Source organism: Mustelus asterias, chromosome 19, assembly GCF_964213995.1.
Source record: "Mustelus asterias chromosome 19, sMusAst1.hap1.1, whole genome shotgun sequence".
Classification (NCBI taxonomy): Eukaryota; Metazoa; Chordata; class Chondrichthyes; order Carcharhiniformes; family Triakidae; genus Mustelus; species Mustelus asterias.
In genome coordinates this window covers 45,020,035-45,041,754 of record NC_135819.1, presented here as the reverse complement: position 1 = coordinate 45,041,754, position 21,720 = coordinate 45,020,035, and the positions used below count along the sequence as shown (strand labels likewise).

General features: G+C 41.1%; 1 protein-coding gene across 5 annotated transcripts in view; it reads right to left on the bottom strand.

The window, feature by feature from the left end:
• Positions 1-7,889: 7,889 nt before the first annotated feature.
• Positions 7,890-21,720, bottom strand: part of tcp11l2 (t-complex 11, testis-specific-like 2) — a 38,994-nt gene continuing 25,163 nt past the window's right edge. For 2 of the 5 annotated variants that reach the window (XM_078235464.1, XM_078235463.1), the window contains 3 exons: positions 17,974-18,155; positions 12,480-12,652; positions 7,890-10,622 (listed from right to left, as the gene is read on the bottom strand). In XM_078235464.1, coding sequence (XP_078091590.1) covers positions 10,387-10,622; positions 12,480-12,652; positions 17,974-18,155 — 591 coding nt within the window. In that variant the 3' untranslated portion in view covers positions 7,890-10,386. Of the gene's footprint in view, positions 10,623-12,479; positions 12,667-17,973; positions 18,156-21,720 lie in introns of those variants that run through there. The other 3 variants (XR_013500169.1, XM_078235462.1, XM_078235465.1) reach the window with 3 other exon arrangements.

Here is a 21,720-nt window from a genome sequence, read left to right as displayed (position 1 = left end):
TGTGCAACGACAATAAACTTTCCCTCAATGTCAGTAAAATGAAGGATAGTCATCGACTTCAGAAAGCATAGTGGAGAAGATGCTCCTGTCTAACTAAAGGTGGTGAAGTGAAAATGGTCAAGAGCTTCAAGTTTCAAGGTGTGCAGATCACCAATAACCTGTCCTGGTCCCTCCACGCTGATGCAATAGTTAAGAATGCCTCTACTTTCTCAGGAGGCTTAGGAAATTCAGCATGTCCGCTGTGACTCTTACCAATTTTTACAGCTGCACCATAGAAAGCATCTTTTCTGGATGCATCACAGCTTGATGTGGCTCCTGCTCTGACACAAGAAACTATAAAAGGGTTGTGGACGTAACCCAATCCATCACGCAAACCAGCCTCCCCTCCATTGACTCCTTCTACACTTCCCACTGTCTCGGAAAAGCAGCCAGCATAATAAAGCACCCCACACCTTCTTTCCTCGGGAAAAAGATACAGAACTCTGAGCTCATGTACCAACCAACTTAGGAACAGCTTCCTCCCTGCTGCCATCAGACTTTTTAATGGACCTATCATATATGAAGCTCATCGTTCTCCACACCCAGCTATGAATGTAACACTATATTCTGCACTCTCTCCTTTCCTTCTCCCCCATGTACTCTATGAACGGTATGTTTTGTCTATATAGTGCACAAGAAACAATACTTTTCACTGTATCCCAATATGTGAGACAATAATAAATCAAATCAAAACCTGTGGGATATTCATTGATCAGACTACCAGAGAGATAAGCATTACTGCAGTATTAATATCTCAAAGAGAAAACATTCACAGACTTTACACATGCGCCCACTGACAAGAACAGGCCACAGTCAAACAACCAATTCCTTCCACATCTCTCAACAACATGGACACACAGAATTGGAAGTAGCAAGAGGGAGATGGGGTCTAATTGTCCACCCATCTTCCGCCACTTAAATTAACAGCCTATTTCATTACAGTTCGTCATCTTATTCTAAACTAAGGGCAGGATTTTCCGGCCACACTCGCGGATTCCCGTGGTGGATGGGAGGGGAAAATTCCCCTCTAAATCTTTAAATGGAGAAACAAATAGGGAATCTGGAAGACAGAGAGGGACAGAACGGCGGAGCGAGAGAGAAATAATGAAAGACAGAAGCAATAAGTGAGAGACACAGATGTTTCATTGTTCGATTAATATCAGCTCACAAAAATATAGTCTCAGAAACATTTACAGGTTTATGGGGAAACTGCAGAGAGTGGGGCTAACTGGTTAGTTCTTTGAAAGAGGCGATGCAGGCACAATGGGTCCAAATGACCTCCTGTGTTTTAAGTTTTACATAAATTGGATGCTGTGGTTTACAAGGCTACAGGCCAATGGAACAATAGGTTGTTAAATGTGTTATACATCCTTGGTAATCCTTTTAAGCTGGCATTTTAGTATAGCAATACGATTAAACAGCTGCAATTGGTATTCTAAAATATAGCCGAATGCGCCATTTGTAAAGCAAAGATTGACTAAAATGCTTTGGTTTAATTGGATACTTCAAATTCATTGGAAATAATGGTGCCGTTTACTGTGATAATCATCAGTAACAACATACACTGAAGAAGGCACATTTCCTGACAATGATATACACTCTAATGTGCTAAACATGTATTGCGGTCTGCACTATTTCACCAAGATGCGCTACACTGATCTATTAATAAGGGCATGAAACTTAGGTGCTTACGACACTGCAATCAATACTATAGATGGATCTGCAATATATCGTACTGTGGAGATGCCGGCGTTGGACTGGGGTAAGCACAGTAAGAAGTCTCACAACACCAGGTTAAAGTCCAACAGGTTTATTTGGTAGCACAAGCCACAAGCTTTCGGAGCGCTGCCCCTTCATCAGGTGAGTGGGAGTTCTGTTCACAAACAGGACAGTGAACAGAACTCCCACTCACCTGATGAAGGGGCAGCGCTCCGAAAGCTTGGGGCTTGTGTTACCAAATAAACCTGTTGGACTTTAACCTATGTTGTGAGACTTCTTACTGTGCATATATCATACTGCCAATTCATGCTGGGTGCTGTATAATTCACAGCGGAGAATATGGAATATTCAGTTAGTGAGGTCGTATTTACATATTCCAAGGTAGCTCCCCGTGTGAGCTGACTACTGAATCCTTTATTTTCCATTTTGAAGCTGAAATATTTGTTTCTGAGAGTCTTTTTGGAGCGCATTTAAAATAAATGTGTGCAATGCAGTGCTATATATTGTCAACGACCGAAGGCACAATTTGTCAAAACAGCTTTAGCCAAAAACGAAGCAGATCAGTCTGGGTAAACTCAATGCTCCTGACAGCATAGCAGCTTTGAGGTGCTTTTACACACATTGGGCCAGGTAAAACGTGCTTCCCTTCTTGTCACTAAATTTGTGAAGTGCATGAAACGAATCAGTGATCGTTTCTCACTGACATCGAACTGAGCACCAACTAATTCTGGACCAGATTAAAATAAATAGTATCTCAGCCTGACTGCTGGGGAAGATTTGCCAATAACTTCCACCCAAATTAATCAGAAGATGGAGTTTAATTCCGATTAAAACTGAAGTGAATAGTAAACCAATCGGTTAAAATGGACTGAGTTAAAAAGCAGTTGGATAATGGGCGCATTGGATAATATGAGAGACAGAGAAAGGGGGTGCGAGAAAAAGGGAAACTATCAGAGAGGGAGAGAGAGAGAGAAAGAGCCATTTCCAGGAAATCCAACTTTGAATTTCATTATGTTGCACTAACATGGAAAATGCCCAGGAATAGCTTTATATCTGAGCAGTTTTTACAAACCTATTAATTGCTGTATTTGAAACGCTGCAGGCAATTTATGGAACAAGTTCTCACAGCCCTCCAAAAATAACCAGCTTCATTTTATACATTGATGTGGTCTGAAGGGTACATCTGGACAGGCAATCAACTCTAAGAAGCTGATGGCACTCAGACTCTACACAGATGCCTGCTGACAGGAAAAGGCCCTAGCCACACAAGTTGTCTTTTTTTTAAAACCCCAGGTTCACTTTGTCTTGTCTGATGTCCCTTTTAATTTGGCATTTTGTTTCACTTTTTACTTCCATCTGATATTACTTTGTTTATTAGACCGGTTCCCTGCATATTCTACATCTTAAGTTTCTCTCCTCTGCACCCATACAACCTAAGAAAGTACATAGACATATTGATTCATTCTACTCCTACTTCTTTATTGTACCAGATTGTGAAAACTCATCTTGTTTTTAATCTTTGGAGAAGTGAGCATTCCCCAGCAACAAGTAATTACTCAGTTTTTTTAAAAACCAATTTCGACATCTTGCAATGGAGTCTGTGGTCCTTTTGATTTATTTCTGTTTATAAATGTGTTGTTCAGTGTGCGTGTGGTTGTCATGATGTTTACTAATGCATTGTGGGAGTCCCCTGAAGCAGTTGCCATGTCAGTTAGCTAAAATGGAAACTTTATATTATATTTGTATATGAAGTTGCCCATAATTTGGTGCTAAAAAAGGATGTAGAGAAAATAAAGCAAAACACTGCTGTTACAGGTGACAAACTAAGATTTATTTCACTGTTACTTATGCTTAGAAATATTCAGTACAAAAGCAAAAAGGCAGTTGCATTGCTGACCTTGATGAAACCCAATTTAATTTTAAAAATGCTAGGATCTAGGTATACTTGTAGTCAATCTCAGTAGAATTGTTACAAGTTTTCAGAGATCTCCAACTAGATCCCTATTTTTAGGCACTGCTTTTACAGAGATGGGAACGCCTACAAAAAAAAAGCTGGAAAGGTCCAAATACAAATAATTTGAGGCTTTCCTTGACTATGTTAAAGTTTATTTATTAGTCACAAGTCAGCTGACATTAACATTGCAATGAAGTTACTGTGCAAATCCCCTAGTCGCCATACTCCGGTGCCTGTTCGGGAACACAGAGGGAGAATTTAGCATGGCCAATTCACCTAACCTGCACATCTTTGGACTGTGGGAGGAAACTGGAGCACCTGGAGAAAACCCATGCAGACACGGAGAAAATGTGCAAACTCCACACAGACAGTGACTCAAGCCAGGAATCGAATTTGGGTCCTTAGCACAGAGAGGCAACAGTGCTAACCACTGTGCCACCCCTCTGTATGTGCGCTCTCCTATTGATACACAATCATATGTCTTCCATCTCTATTGCTAAAAAATCATTTCAATATGAGTAACTTCAAATTTAATAATACTTTCACATTCATCATGATAAGTAATCTTGCACAGCTGGCTTGCGTATGTTGTTTCTTTGTCTTGAGGAAGTAGGGGGGCTGCAGAAGGACTTGGACAGGTTAGGAGAGTGGGCAAAGCAGTGGCAGATGGAATACAATGTGGAAAAGTGAGAGGTTATGCACTTTGGAAGGAGGCATAGACTATTTTCTAAGTGGGAAAATGCTTAGGAAATCAAACACAAAGTGACTTGGGAGTCATTGTTCAGGATTCTCTTAGGGTTAACCATAAGACCATAAGACATAGGAGCGGAAGTAAGGCCATTCGGCCCATCGAGTCCACTCCACCATTCAATCATGGTTGATTTCAACTCCATTTACCCGCTCTCTCCCCATAGCCCTTAATTCCTCGAGAAATCAAGAATTTATCAATTTCTGTCTTGAAGACGCTCAACGTCTCGGCCTCCACAGCCCTCTGTGGCAATGAATTCCACAGACCTACCACTCTCTGGCTGAAGAAATTTCTCCTCATCTCTGTTCTAAAGTGACTCCCTTTTATTCTAAGGCTGTGCCCCCGCGTCCTAGTCGCCCCTGCTAATGGAAACAACTTCCCTACGTCCATCCTATCTAAGCCGTTCATTATCTTGTAAGTTTCTATTAGATCTCCCCTCAACCTCCTAAACTCCAATGAATATAATCCCACGATCCTCAGACGTTCATCGTATGTCAGGCCTACCATTCCTGGGATCATCCGTGTGAATCTCCGCTGGACCCGCTCCAGTGCCAGTATGTCCTTCCTGAGGTGTGGGGCCCAAAATTGCTCACAGTACTCCAAATGGGGCCTAACCAGTGCTTTATAAAGCCTCAGAAGTACATCCCTGCTTTTGTATTCCAAGCCTCTTGAGATAAATGACAACATTACATTTGCTTTCTTAATTACGGACTCAACCTGCAAGTTTACCTTTAGAGAATCCTGGACTAGGACTCCCAAGTCCCTTTGCACTTTAGCATTATGAATTTTGTCACCGTTTAGAAAATAGTCCATGCCTCTATTCTTTTTTCCAAAGTGCAAGACCTCGCACTTGCCCACGTTGAATTTCATCAGCCACTTCTTGGACCACTCTCCTAAACTGTCTAAATCTTTCTGCAGCCTCCCCACCTCCTCAATACTACCTGCCCCTCCACCTATCTTTGTATCATCGGCAAACTTGGCCAGAATGCCCCCAGTCCCGTCATCTAGATCGTTAATATATAAAGAGAACAGCTGTGGCCCCAACACTGAACCCTGCAGGACACCACTTGTCACCGGTTGCCATTCTGAGAAAGAACCTTTTATCCCAACTCTCTGCCTTCTGTCTGACAGCCAATCGTCAATCCATGTTAGTACCTTGCCTCGAATACCATGGGCCCTTATTTTACTCAGCAGTCTCCCGTGAGGCACCTTGTCAAAGGCCTTTTGGAAGTCAAGATAGATAACATCCATTGGCTCTCCTTGGTCTAACCTATTTGTTATCTCTTCAAAGAACTCTAACAGGTTTGTCAGGCACGACCTCCCCTTACTAAATCCATGCTGACTTGTCCTAATCCGACCCTGCACTTCCAAGAATTTAGAAATCTCATCCTTAACGATGGATTCTAGAATTTTGCCAACTGAGGTTAGGCTAATTGGCCTATAATTTTCCATCTTTTTTCTTGTTCCCTTCTTGAACAGTGGGGTTACAACAGCGATTTTCCAATCCTCTGGGACTTTCCCTGACTCCAGTGACTTTTGAAAGATCATAACTAACGCCTCCACTAGTTCTTCAGCTATCTCCTTTAGAACTCTAGGATGTAGCCCATCTGGGCCCGGAGATTTATCAATTTTCAGACCTTTTAGTTTCTCTAGCACTTTCTCCTTTGTGATGGCAACCATATTCAACTCTGCCCCCTGACTTTCCTGAATTGTTGGGATATTACTCATGTCTTCTACTGTGAAGACTGACGCAAAGTACTTAAGTTCCTCAGCTATTTCCTTGTCTCCCATCACTAGATTACCAGCGTCATTTTGGAGCGGCCCAATGTCTACTTTTGCCTCCCGTTTGTTTTTAATGTATTTAAAGAAACTTTTACTATCATTCCTAATGTTACTGGCTAGCCTACCTTCATATTTGATCCTCTCCTTCCTTATTTCTCTCTTTGTTATCCTCTGTTTGTTTTTATAGCCTTCCCAATCTTCTGACTTCTCACTACTCTTTGCCACATTATAGGCTCTCTCTTTTGCCTTGATGCATTCCCTGACTTCCTTTGTCAGCCATGGCTGCCTAATCCCCCCTCTGATAACCTCTCTTTTGTTTGGGATGAACTTCTGCACTGTGTCCTCAATTACTCCCAGAAACTCCTGCCATTGCTGTTCTACTGTCTTTCCCACTGGGCTCTGCTTCCAGTCGATTTTTGTCAGTTCCTCCCTCATGCGCCTGTAATTACCTTTATTTAACTGTAGAACCTTCACATCTGATTCTGCCTTCCTTCTTTCAAATTGCAGACTGAATTCTACCATATTATGATCACTGCTTCCTAAGTGTTCCCTTACTTTAAGATCTTTTATCACGTCTGGCTCATTACATAACACTAAGTCCAGAATAGCCTGTTCCCTCGTGGGCTCCATCACAAGCTGTTCCAAAAAGCCATCCTGTAAACATTCAATGAATTCCCTTTCTTTGGGTCCACTGGCAACATTATTTACCCAGTCCACCTGCATATTGAAATCCCCCATGATCACTGTGACCTTGCCTTTCTGACATGCCCTTTCTATTTCGTGGTGCAACGTGCAGGTTCAGTCGACAGTTAGGAAGGCAAATGCAATGTTAGCATTCATATCGAGAGGGTTAGAATACAAGAGCAGGGATGTACTTCTGAGGCTGTATAAAGGTTCTGGTCAGACCCCATTTGGAGTATTGAGAGCAGTTTTGGGCCCCGTATCTAAGGAAGGATGTGCTGGCCTTGGAAAGGGTTCAGAGGAGATTCACAAGAATGATCTCTGGAATGAAAAGCTTGTCATATGAGGAATGGTTGAGGCCTCTGGATCTGTACTAGTGGGAGTTTAGAAGGATGAGGGGGGGGGCGGATCGGGATCTTATTGAAACTTACAGGATACTGCAAGGCATGGACAGAATGGATGGGGAGAGGACGTTTCCACTAGTAAGAAAATCTAGAACCAGAGGGCACAACCTCAGGCTAAAGGTATGATTCTTTAAAACGGAGATGAGGAGGAATTTCTTCAGCCAGAGAGTGGTGAATCTGTGGAACTCTTTGCTGCAGAAGGCTGTGGAGACCAGGTCATCGAGTGTCTTTAAGACAGAGATAGATAGGTTCTTGATTAATAAGGGGATCAGGGGTTACTGGGATGAGGAAAATATCAGCCATGAAATAATGGCAGAGCAGATTCGATGGTCCAAGTGGCATAATTCTGCTCCTATATCTTAAGGTCTTATGTGAAGAGATAGATTAGATACATCAACTCATAAAAACTGTCACCTTGTGGATCCTTACCTCTTAACAACCAAATGTTATTAGCAGAGGTTTAGCCACAGTTAGCCGATTAATCTTAGCCTGGGCTCAGCTGGTAGCATTCTTGCCCGAGAATCAAAAGGTTATGGTTTCAAATCGCAAGCACATATGTCAACACTGATTCTCCAGTGCAGTACCTGAGGGAGTGCGGCACTGTTGGAAGTGCCGCCATTTGGATGAAATGTTAACCTGTGGCCCATGTGCCATCTCTCAGGTGAATGTCAAAGAACATGGCACTTCTTGGAAGAGCAAGGGAATTATTCACAGCATCTTGGCCTATATTTATCCCTCAATCAACATCACACAGATTATCTGGTGATTAACACATTGCTGTGGGACCCTGCAGTATGCAATACTACATTACAACATGACAATACTTCATTAGCTACAAAGTCATTTAGGATGTAGTATTATGAAAGGTTTATATTTATACAATTTTTAAAGTGTGATGCAGATGTCATGAAATTCATAAGTTATCAGGTGTTCCCTGGTTTGCCTATATTTGAAATGAGAAAACTTTCAAGATAATGAAATATAGATCTTAAAACAGATTCATTTAAAACTTTTATTAAATATAAAACTTCATACTTGGATATAATCTCATTTTTATACAGTTATCAGTCCTACTAACAATAATGAAGCATTGAGATGTTATAGCAAATAGTACAACAGCACCATCATTTCCCATCCATTTTTGGAAATTCTTCTTTATTTTTGTTGTTCTCAATTTGACAGACTTATCAGCTCTCTTTCCTCTACTGACGTCCTTCAGATTGGCATTGAACAAGTCTTAAATTTCATTTCCAGGTATCCATCTTACCAATTTAAATTCATTTTGTTACTACCTCAGCCTTGAAATGAATACCAGTAATGTATAAATCTGTTGGGGAGGAGGGGGGAATTGGCCTCTTTCGAGTTGAATTTGGGGTCTGATAAACAAAAGTATAACTGCAGCCATTTCTGTTATTTATTTTTCACAAAAATAAAAGCTAGACATATTATCAAGTTGAGGGCTAATTTTAATTCCATCCAGTCCAAGAAATAATGGGATATATTTAGGTTAATATTTGCACATGGGATAGAGGAGAAAAAAAAGTGTGGGTATAATTGAATGCCCATAACGGATTCCATCTTTTACTTAAATTTATTTTATTTATATTAAGTTGCTGCAGTATAACCATGCAGTCTAATTTTCTTCACTGCATGCCATCAAGTTGATGCTTAATTTCTAGGTAATGAAGATGAAAATCTATTCTATCCTGTGAATATAGGTGGATATTAAATGGAGTCGCAACTTTTAAAAAACTTTGAATACAGTATATATGAATCTCCTGCCCACGACCGAAAACTTAAAGACTACATAACAAATGAACTACAGGTATTCAGTGGAGGTATGGGGAGTGGTGACAACAGGGAGTGATGAACACACATTTACATTGGTCAGGAAAGTTAATGAAGAAAAGCCATAGATGAACAACAGCCAATGTTACTCAAGTTTAGTTCCTACCAAAAAGTACTTGCATACTTAAAATTTCCTGGTTATTGGGTCCAAACCTACTACTCTAAAATGCAAAAAATACAAGTGTTTGACTTAATAGACTGCTCATGTCGATTAACAATAAACTTAGCACCAGTTTTGCAGTCAGCAGCCTGCAATACAAATGACAAGATTAACAAATACAGTTGTGCAACACTAAGCTTATGCATCATGCGAAGCAAATTTTTAAAAATGTACAGCTCCATCTCCTGTAATGAGGGAAATACATCTACAGCAAGGGTGTGCACTAACTACATATTGTAAATTGGCATTACAGGTCCTGTTCCAAGCAAGTGGAACCATAAATTGCATTTACAGAATAAAGGTTTATGCAACAAGCCCAAATTAAACACACAGGTAAATACATTTAAAGAATACAACAAACAATTAGTACTACATTTGAAAATCAAAATTACTTTGAAGCTACCTTCAAGTTTCAACTGATCATAATGTCCATGGACTGCTCCTTAAGCACCATTAAACCCCAAATACAGAAAAGTGAACAGCAAAATGTTGAGGACCAATGAATAAATTCAACTTGCACAACGAGTTGGTGCAGATATTTTAAGTTCTTTCCCCAATTGGATTGGGGATTCTTGCTTTAGTCATTAAACCAAACTGTTTATTTTCAGTCTTTGCAAACTATTTCTGGAGGTTGGCATCATATATAAAAGTATTAATGTACTTTTTTTAAAAAAAGACAAATGTTTTGATTCTCACTTAATAGAAAAATACTAAAACAATTTTATAATCCTGTTAACGTTTATCTTTAAAATCAGGGCACAAATTAAAACTTACGGCTAATTTTTAAAAATTCTAGTGTGGCCGCAATTATTTAGTAAAAATACAATGTACAAATTTAGCTTCAAATGTCATTAAATAAGTTCATATGATATAACTGGCTGGCTTTGCAACACAGTAAACGTTTATATATTTGCAATTATCAAACTGCATTTAAGTGATGAGCAGACTATGATATACAGTCAACATCCAAAGATGCAATACAAAAAAAAACACTACAAAAAAACCACGACAAGCCAGATTATGTGTGCTCCCTTTTATTAACCTTCTTCATTCAAGTAGAATGTGATGTACCTGCTGATGTTAGATTGTTGAACAGCAGTTTTCGCAAAATACCAGAGTAAAATGGCCCATACACCTGAATGTTGTATTTAATTATACAAACATACTGGGATCCAATCTCCTCTAGTTCGGCTTGAATGGGTGCAAGACCTCCTGGAACAACTGAAACCGTCTTTTGCAGATTTGGAACGCTGAGCAAGCTTCTTATGTACTGTTCAATCCGGTTATCTGAAAATTAATCCAAACATTCATCTTGAATATCAAGGGAGTACAGAAGGTTGTACCATATTGAAAGTCATGTCGGAGCCACAATTTGCATTCACTGACTAGGTACAGATTAAAATCAAGCCCAATAGTTATTATGCAAAATATGCAAGTTTACATCAACCTGAACTTTACATGTCGGGCACGCACAGGTGTGAACAAAAGTGGCATTTTCCACTCCCTTCCAAGCCTGACCGAAAAAACGCAATATCACGCTGACTGGCCAATTAAGGGCTGGTCAGTGTGAAACATACCTGGACACGGGTCTGGATCCAATGGGGACCCAGCAGGAGGTTTAAAAGTGGCAGACTGCAGGAAACTTCAGAGGATGTACAGGGAGCTCTCCAGCAGCACCTGGGAGGAGGCAGGAGGGCAATGCAGTTGGGCAGTCAGGCTTCATGCCTGTGTGCTCTCATGGAGAGCGGGATATACTTATGCTGTGGGATGGCAAGAGGAGGCCACCCCACCAAACCAAGGCGGCCTGGGCAGAAGTTACTACTGAGGTCAGTGGGCGTTGACATAATGTGCCGTGCATGGATATTGTGCTGGAAAATGTTCAGCGATCTTCTGTCCTTGACAAGGGTGAATACCAAGTTGGCATGGTCCAGTATAGAGAAGTGTGGCAGTCCTTAGGAGTGTAGGAATCAGAGTACAGAACACACATTTGCCTGTGAACAGGCTGGGAGATAAGATTGGAAGCGCTGGGTCCAACCAAGGACAAGGATGTTGGGAACATCAACATGGTTCCTGGGAGTGAAGGTGGGGGTGAGAACCCTGGAGATCAAGGGCGAGCACGAAGGAAGGCCCTTAAGTCATGGAGAGGCAGGCATCTTGGAGGAAAGTTAGAGTCCAGTGGACAGAAACGTGACAGGTGGAGTGCGAAAAAAATTTGGATTGTCTCATCCCTCAAAGACTTCTGAAAAAGAGTCCCCAGTGATTCAGCCATCACAAATCCACTAGAATGCAGTTGGTATCGGTTGAACCTGGCCACCAAGCACAAAGATTGACTCTTACGAGTGATAATACTGACCAATTGTTTTCTCCCCCCTCTTCATCCAAAGTCAAAACTCTAGGGGGCTCAAATTGTTATCATTTTCCATTCCCCTTCACTTTTTGATGGGCACCTACTTGCTACTATAGTTATTTTCCCCAAACATGAATGAAATCCTCCAGCTCTAACTTGTTTCCCCACTCTTCAGAGTTTCTAATAGTGTAAACACTCGTTGGACAGCAGTCTTTGAAATCATGAAATTACTGCAGCTAATCCCCCTTTTTTGCATTGCAAAAGTTTGGCTATTGTGGATGGTACTCATCCTGCCAGGAGATCTAGACACAGCATGAAATTCAAGCATCCATTTTGCTCGGGTCTATGGGGCTGGAGTCATAGAAGTGAATCAGTTATATTTTTTGTAAATTCTGAGTTGAGCGTCAAACTTTGCACTGTCTCCACCATCACACCATCCCAACTTACCACGAGCAACCACCAAGAATATCAGGAAAATGGTGCTAAACTATTTCCTGATTATTTTGATCTGTTGAACCGGCTATTACACCTTGCTAAATTATGATTTACTGTCATCTGACAGTCCCTAAACAACAATGGGTTAAGTATGAAATTGTTTTAATGTCAGAAGTTTGTTTGGAATTCACCTTTCCTGATTGCAAAAATGTGTTTGCTTTGGTTATCACGTCGACTTTCAACTAAACTCTTGGACACTATTAGGCTGGAGAATAAAATTTTCCAGAAAAATCTTCATATTTATGCCAGGTAATGGAGCAAAAAATTTAAGCACACAAGCACAGCTAATTTTTAGTACTTACTGATCAGGGTACGGACAGGGTTGCTCTCTTCCGCAATGCTGCAGATCTGTCCTGTGAGATTGGTCTGATTTTCGTTATTAAGCACAGGGTAACCCCTTTCAGTCAAGGATTGGTTTATTTCAGAACAAACCTTTACACTTATGGTCTTAAGTGTTTCTTCAATATTGAAATTTCTTCACAGTATAACCAATAAAAAGAAAGAATAGACAGGTTAGTATTTGGTACATTAATGTTCCATACAGTGAGCCAGACCAAAATGTAGTCTTCAGTCAAAGATTTATAAAATAACTGGAGCAGAGCAAGCCAATATTTGGTCTTTATTTTTATATAACACTTTGATTTTTAAAATAATAGCAAAACATATAAGCAATTTGGAAGGCTGATCGAAAAAGCTGGTTAAAGCATAGTTTCTTTAAATGGAGACAAGAGTGCTACTAAACAACATGTCCAGGAAGGTGCAACTACATTGTGACAGGTTTACATAAGCAATTCCCATTATAAATATGGATACAATATGGGGAAGAGGGCGACACAAGTGGTGCGACACTTGTCAGGATTTGTAGAGAGTATAACAGATACAGGAGTTTTAATTTGTCATCCTTGGTCGATTGTAACTGATGAAATCATCTTGTTTAAACTGATACTCCTGTCCGGAAGATATCCTTATGTGCAGAAATTCAGTGCCTTGCAGCATTTAAAATGATAATGGTTAAGAAGTGCATTTGAAAAAAAATGAAGTCCATAGCAAGCCCAAGGAACCCTTTGTAAATTAGTTTCAGCATCATACACTATGTTAAATAATAGTGCTGTCATACCCAAGTGCTCTCCCTTAGGGATTCTCTCACCAGTGGAGTCCAGATTCCAACTCCACGATGGTAGTATATATGTATCCTCAGTTACCAAATTCACCATCTCTTCACCCATAAAGTTGTACAGGAAATAATACACTGCATTTAATCATGGGGGCATTTTATTACAAACCCAGATCTGTTTTACAGACTTAATTGTTACATTTCAGTTTACTTCAGTCATACTAAATATTTAAAGCAGGATAGAGATAGATGCCAATTTTTCAATATTTCATAATGTTAAGTACCAATTAAGAAGAAAAATTCAGATGGGATAATTTCCCAGCAGTGTGATGGTTCAGTTTGTTGGAAGATAACATATTGAGACACAACAGCTCAAGGGAAATTAAACCTGCACACTCTTATACTGAGATATTGATCACACTCATTCTGTAACAACAAGGACATGAACAGGCAGCTAATGGGGATGAAGCCATGCCCTCACCACTGCTGTGCACTTCCCCACAGACAACTCAAAAGCATAGTCAGCTGTGAGCTGCAAGTAGTGTACGACCCAGAATGATGAGAGAAAAATCAAATTGGTCACATTTCCTCAATTTTCAAGCTCAAATGTTTGAATCATTTGTTTTATTTTATTTTTTAAACAAAGCATGTTTTGTGATCTGGAATGCATTATTTGAAAGGGTGCTGGAAGTAGATTCAATTCATAGAATCATAGAAACCCTACAGTGCAGAAGGAGGCCATTCGGCCCATCGAGTCTGCACTGACCACAATCCCACCCAGGCCCTACCCCCACATATTTACCTGCTAATCCCGCTAACCTACGCATCTCAGAACTCTAAGGGGCAATTTTTAACCTGGCCAATCAACCTAACCTGCACATCTTTGGACTGTGGGAGGAAACCGGAGCACCCGGAGGAAACCCACGCAGACACGAGGAGAATGTGCAAACTCCACACAGACAGTGACCCGAGCCGAGAATCGAACCCGGGACCCTGGAGCTGTGAAGCAGCAGTGCTAACCACTGTGCTACCGTGCCGCCCATTGAATTGTAAAATTCAAAGAGAATTGGATAAATACTTGGTTGGGAAATAGTTTAAACAGCTATGGAGACAGAGCGGGGGTGGAGTATAATTGGACAGCTCTACCAACGAGTTGCCACTGGCTGAATGGTCTCCCTCTATGCAGTAGTATCCTATAGATCTGTGAGTTGTTCCCTGGACTGTCATTCTAGCAAATCAGGTTTAAATTATTTGCATTTGGATGTTTAAAAAGTTGTAAACTGAATGCAAATTATTTTAAAAGGCAATTATTAGGGGAAAAAGAATTTTTAAAAAAGATTTTTATGTAGTATCTTTCTCAATTCCAGGGCATTGCAATGTATTATTTTACAGCCAATTAAGTTCTTGTAGAAAGGTAGTCACTGTTGTAACGTAGGAACTTCAGCAATTTGTGCTCAGTAGGATCTCACAAACAGCAAAAATGACAATGTTCAGGTAATTTGTCGTTAGTGTTGTTGGTCAGGACACTGGGAATAACTCCCCTGTTCTTATTCAAAATACTGCCATGTGAACCTGAGAGATGGCAGGTATAGAGCCTCAGTTTAACATACGATCCAAAACATAGCATGGGACTTTGCTGCCCAAGTCTCCGGAGTGGGACTTGAATCCACAACTGTTTGAGGCAAGAGTGCAAACTACTGAGCCATGGCGGACACGTTCTTCATACCTACGGTGAGAGATTCCTTTCAAGTTTTGTAAAAAATGAGTGAGTGATAAATTATACAAAGAAAAAACATGTAAATAATATCAAGAATTTAAGCAGCGTTTTCAGCACTCTAAAGAAGGCTAAAGTGGATTTTATCTATCTAAAAGTGCAGGGCTACTGATAACCAGAGTCATTGCCTTCTTATTAGGAAGTCCCTCCGGATCAAGGATCTGGAACTTACAATCTGGTTCAATTAGTTGTGAGATGGGTGATGAGTCTAATGAGCAATCTGCAGAGTGACACACATGGAACAAGTGTTGCTTGGTTTGTGCTCCCTCTGAAGCCTCAATTTTGCCACCGTATGTTTACGACAAAGTGCCTCGATGTTTTCAGTGCCTTCCCAAATAAGCCTTCTCCATTTTGGTTGGTCACAAGCCCAGGTCTTCCACAAGTGATGGGTATGTTTAACCTCTTCAGGAATCCTTCGAGGACATCCCTAAAGCATTTCTGCTGTCCTCTTGGGAGCCTCCTACTACGACCGAGTTCTGAGCGGAGAAATTGCTTGAGGAGACTGGTGTCAGATATATAAATGACCCGTACCATTCAGCACAGCTGTTTTAAGTAATTAGTACCTTGATGCTGGGCAAGTTGGCTTGGAAAAGGTGCTGTTGTTAGACTGCCTTTCATGCCATCGGATTGGGAGGATCTTGTGAAATCACCACTGATGGTACCTCTCCAGAGCTTTAAGGTGCCTGTTATAGGTCACCAAAGTCTCCAAAGCACATAAGAGCACAGGGAATTCGGAGAACACAGAGCTTCAGTATGCAGATGATGCTTGTGTGCACGCTCACACAGAAAATTAACCTCAGGTCATGGCTAACCCTCCTCCGAAATATTTGAGAAAGTGGGTCTTTCACTACACACCCTGAAAACTAAGGTTCTCTTCCAACCAGCTTCACAGCAGAGCACCTACCTCAATTGATTATGATTCTGGAAAATATGGACCATTTTCTGTGACATGGGAGCCTCCTCTTGACAAATTCTCACAACAGAAGGTGGAATTCATCATTGCTTCCATTGTGGCAGCTCAGTCTTTGGAAGACTGAGAAAAAGAGTATTAAAGTACCAGGATCGCAAACCCTATACTCAGGTCATGGTTTACTATGCAGGAGCAATGACCAGACTGACACTATTTGAACAAACAAATTATAGACATTTAATGATCTAACAGCTTGCTTACGCTGGTAATTTAAAGTTGTTCATGTTCAGGTTTCAAAAAAAAAATCATAGTTTTTAATCATATTAATTAGTGATTACTTTCAGCCATCTGGCATCTTTTCATCCAAAACTGTACAATAAATACTGATTTAGGGGTCATTATGCAAGCCCATTTTTACATTACAGATATCCACACACATGCAATTTCAACAGGAGAGTGGTCAAGCTTCAGAAGCTGGAATCTCAAATTATTATCCCTCAAACTTTGGGCATGGAGGTCAACAGTGGCGCATTCAATGCAACCATAGCCAAGATTAGCTAGCTAAAGTAGCAGACCAGATAATGTACCTGGAACCACAGTGTTCTCTGTTGCTCGATAATCATATGATACATTCAATCTATGGAGCTACAAGAACACTTCTGAATAATTATCAGGTGTTTTTAACATGTCCAAGACATGTATATATTTAGAATAATGCTTTATTTGAAAAAAAAGTTTTTATAAATAAATGCACCATGCATAGTAGTTTGCAACTTTTTTGGAGCTTAAATATTTAAAACTATGGAAGTTATGGTTTACATTTATAAATCACTGACTAGGCCTTAGCCAGAGTACTGTCCAGTTCTGGGTGCCATAAACTTTGGGAACTATGTCAGGGCCTTGAAGAAGCTGAAAAGATTTACAAGAAAGGCACAAGGATTTTTAGTTATAAGGAGAGAGACTGGAGAAACCAAGATTATTCTTGAAGAAGAGAATGTTAAGAGGAGATTTAATAGAAGTAGTAATAATTCTGAGGGGCTTTTCTAGGGGAAACTGCCAACTGCCAAGAGAGAGTTGGTAATCAAATTGTTATGCTCTGAAATACTTTATTTCAAGTGATGGAAGCAGATTCAATATAAAAACATTAAAAAGGAATTAGATATCCACTTGAGAAATTTATACAAATATGGGAAAAGAACAGGGGAGTAGGAACATCTCTTCGAAGACGTGATGGGTTGAATGGCTTCCTTCTATGCTTAATGATTCTAAGAAATGGAAAACACTTTGGAATGTAATATTTACTGAAGGAATAGTCCAGTGTCATAATATATAGTTTATTTATTAAAAGCACTGCATATGAATCATACTTTCCTCATAGGCAGCAATGCAAGTTTACAGTAACCTACCCACTCCAGCCCAGATGTCTTGCATTTGGGATTTAAAAAAAATATCAAGAACCTAAACATAGAAACCCTACAGTGCAGGAGGCCATTTGGCCCGTTGAGTCTGCACCGACTCTCTGACAGAGCATCTTACCCAGACCTATCCCAATAACCTCTTGCTTTTAACCTGCTAATCCCCATAACCTATACATCTTGGGACATAAAGGGGCATTTTAGCATGGCCAATCCACCTAACCTGCACATCTTTGGAGTGTGGGAGGAAACCAATGCACACACGAGGAGAATGTGCAAACTGCGCACACGCACGCACACAGTCACCTGAGGCTGGTATTGAACCCAGGTCCCTGGCACTATGAGGCTACTGTGCCACCACATCTAAATACTGTAGGTAGCCATCTGAGAATTTTAATTCAATAGTGCATAAGCAGGTTCACATCCCTGACATGGGCCACGACTGACCAAGGCACACACCCTTTAGCCTGGCACGATCCATTAGTTGTTGATCAAGGAGCATACCTTTAATTTTAGTAGCTCATTGATTTCAAAAGCAAATACTACACTAGTATGAGGAAAATAAAAATAAAATCAAACTCACTTGTCATGCATGCCCTCAAGTAAGACCACAATAACTCGCTTTAATTTGTCAGCAAACTCAGGTAGGCCTGAAATGGTTGCTCCCATCATGTTGTAGATGATCAGCATTATATAGGCCACAAGTCTTTGCAGGTTCAGCTTCTGTTGCAGTTCTTGGAGACGTGATCGATCAGTCATCAGAGTCTAAAAGAAAATCAAAGCAGTTTGAATGCAATGAGCTTGAATGTTTTGTTGCAATTAGTTTCTATGGTTTTGTGATCCTACAAAAGATACTCTTCCAATATAGTACTTTCATCCTGTATATCCACGAACAACATTTTAGCGTAACTCTGAATGCTTCTGGTGAGCATATTTCTTCAAACTTATTTTCTCGTTCCCATTTCCTGATATTACCAGGCCATTCGCTAACTGTAGCCCAAGAACTAACCTCTGAACCTATACCACTGCTGCCTGAACCAGTCACGTAGCAATGCGCAAGCTTGTGATTTTCCCTCCTTTCAGTATACACTGACTTGATACAAATGGCAAATTTATGGTCTAAAACACCATGCCATTCAGAGTTAGGGTCAATACCCACAACTCCCACATAGCCAACACTGAACTTGCCGTGCATTCAGGTGAGATACAGGAATGTTTTTAAAAGTCTCCATCTTGTTACAATCCATAAAGGGACCGTTAATAATTAGGGACAGAATTTGAACACCCAGCAATTAACTAACTGAATAATGTAATGTCACAAGATATATACAATGAAATGTTTTTGTTTAAAAGAGAAATTGAAGTGAGCACTGCTAACTTAACAATATAGCATATAAAGACTTGTGCTACAAATTCAGTTCTACTTTTACTCCCCCGCCCCCACCAAGAATTCCCTTAGCTTATGAAATCTTGACAGTTCAATCACTTTTCCTGGGACCAACCCAAAAGGTATGCCACAGCCCTCTGGAATTTACTTCTCCTTAATTTTCCAGCTATTTCTTGAGGTACCAATTACATGAGCATACTTCCGTTACTTTTTGGCTGAGCGATCCCCCAGATTCCTTTAAATACCTTGTGACTATGGACTCTTTAGCTCTTTGTTCTAGCCTTGGACCAACATAGAACGTTTTATCAATTTGTGTCCACAGCTTCTGTATAGCTCTTTCTAAAGTAACTATTCAAACTGACTGCTTTCTGTCACAAGCTTAGAGCAAATCTTTCAGCTGTTTTCCCTCACAAAACCCAAACTGAACAGTCTGTTTCTGTTAGCAAGCGCACACAGATAAATTAAACAAAGAAAACTTTCACCTACTCCATTGTGATGTGGCATGTTCTTTGATGCTCTCAAACAGAAAAGTAAACAAATGCTACACTTTTCATTCTATAACCTATATAATGAATTTATATTGTCAGTGGAACAAACTCCTCTCAAAGAATTGTTGGTCCTGTTAACAAACTCTCTTGTTTAAAATCTGGATTTATTTTCTTTTGATCCAGGAACTACATTCAAAATTTAAACCTTTATTGAAGGGTAGACATCCTGGCTCTACTATGCTAAGATAGAAAACCTGTTAATGTTTATTGTTTTCACAACTCTACCCATGACTGTTATGATCACAGCAGATGTTATTGCTGAGCACACCAGGCCCAAGAGTGAGGTTTTCTCACTAATCAAATGTTTTTTTTTAAAATTGTGAAAATGAGAAGATCTACTGACCTCAAAACCTTGGAACTCCAGTAACAACTTTAGAATTTTAAAAACTAAGTGGTCTACTGAAAAAGAAAAACTTAAGCACACAGGATTAAAGTTGGACTGTTAAAACAGTCTTATAGAACAATCCCCACACATCACGATTGCGCCAACATTTCCTCACAGCTTCTCAGCAGCATGTAACACACACCAGTATGCACACGCACGCGAATTGGTCTCAGACCTTAGACGTGTTTCCTGGTAGTATAAATACAAGATCTGATCGTCCCCTCTGCCCAACAGTATACCTCTACGTCAAATAAGGCACCCACAGCAGTATGATCTTTAGGGTGGATGGGGTCACAGGCAAGTCTGAACAGCAGCATATTTGAGGCTAATTTCTGGTGTGGTGCCCCAGGGCTGGAGAGACAGAAGGGAAGAGAAGCCTGGGGCACAGGCCTCACTATGATGGGGCAAGGGTGGAGGTCAGGAGTCAGCAGGGGCTAAAGGTTCCACGTAGTCAGAGGAGTGGGGGGGTTGGAACAGCCCAAGGAGGAGATGGAGGTGCAGCGCGTCTCCTCCAATGAGGAGGATATCAAAGGGAAAGAAGCAGAGAAGTCCTCGAGGGCGATAATGTTGGCCATGAGGCCATGGTGATGTCCAAATGAGGCAGACAATCTCAGGATACACTGATTGCCACTAGATTCATGGGGACAACACGAGGGATGATGGTATCCAGTGGAGTCACCCCATTAATTTCACATTGCACCTGTGAGAATTGCACTCAAGTCTGACTGATGGCAGCACATATACCCCCCGTGATAAGCTTCCTGTCATGGAGACCCAGCGGATGTCCATAGTCCCTCCATTCCAGGAGGATGGTACAACTTGCCGTGGGGGCAAGTGCATAGATCCTCAGAGGTTCTGTAAATGTCTGACTCCTGCTGATGGCAGCGCGTTTGCTCTCAATGACCAGGGTCATAACGTGGTGAAGCAATGGAGAAAATTTAATCTCTCCTGATCTTGCAGCACTCTTCATGGGCTAAACCCTTGAGGATCACTGTCACCGGCGGCTGATGGGATGCTGCGCTAGCTGCATCCTAAAGGTGCAGAGAGCACAGCAGAGATTGACTGAACTATGTTGCCAGCCCAGTACATTCTAACAGTCATTATAATTCCCATTGAATACATCAGTTATGCATGTACCTCAGTCACTGTGAAGGAACACCATCTAAATGCTGGGAAAGTTGAACAAAGCACAGGATGAAGAAGTCTTGGACTGAGAACTTTGCCTTTACCTTGTGCAGGAATCAAGTTTTCACTTCAGACTGACAGCAACACGGCTCATCATTACAAGGAGCCATAGAAAAGATGAAAATAGTCGAGGTTTATTTACAATCGTGAACATTATACAGAGGTGATTAACACCCGTACTGACACAGTGCAACTACAACTTCTTAACCTTCCTTACTCAGCTGTTACGTTTTGGTGCATCCCAAATATCCACAGTGGAGGTGGAGGAAACCTGCTGACTGCTGCACCCTGTTGCATGTGATGACCTATGGATGTCTGAGGGCCCTTGGTTGTCTGTTTGAGAGGGAGGGGCAGCTGGAGTGAGCTCAATCCCTCCATCCCTCCGGCGTAGACACCGGTGGAAACCAGCAAGTGCCTCTGCCATGGAGTGCAGCAGTGCAGGACAGAAGTCTTGGATCAAAATCTGCATGGCAGCCATTACCTCAACAGCAGTGGCCTTGGTGCATTGGCCTGTTGGCACAATCACCTCAGTATGAAGGCGATCGGACTGAGGCTATGGGTACCATGCCATATCACAACAAGAGGGAGAGACCCCTCCACCAGTCTGGGATCTCTCCCACTTCTGAGCCAGCTTGTCCTGCATGAAGACAGATGGAGAGGTGCAAGCAGAACACATGCCAGAGTAGAGGGTAGCACGGTGGCAGTGGGTGAAATTCCTGCCCCACAGCACCAGGAATCTGGATTAGATTCCTGGCTTGGGTCAGTGTGTGTGGAGCTTGCACATTCTTCCCATGTCTGCGTGGGTTTCCTCCGAGTGCTCTGGTT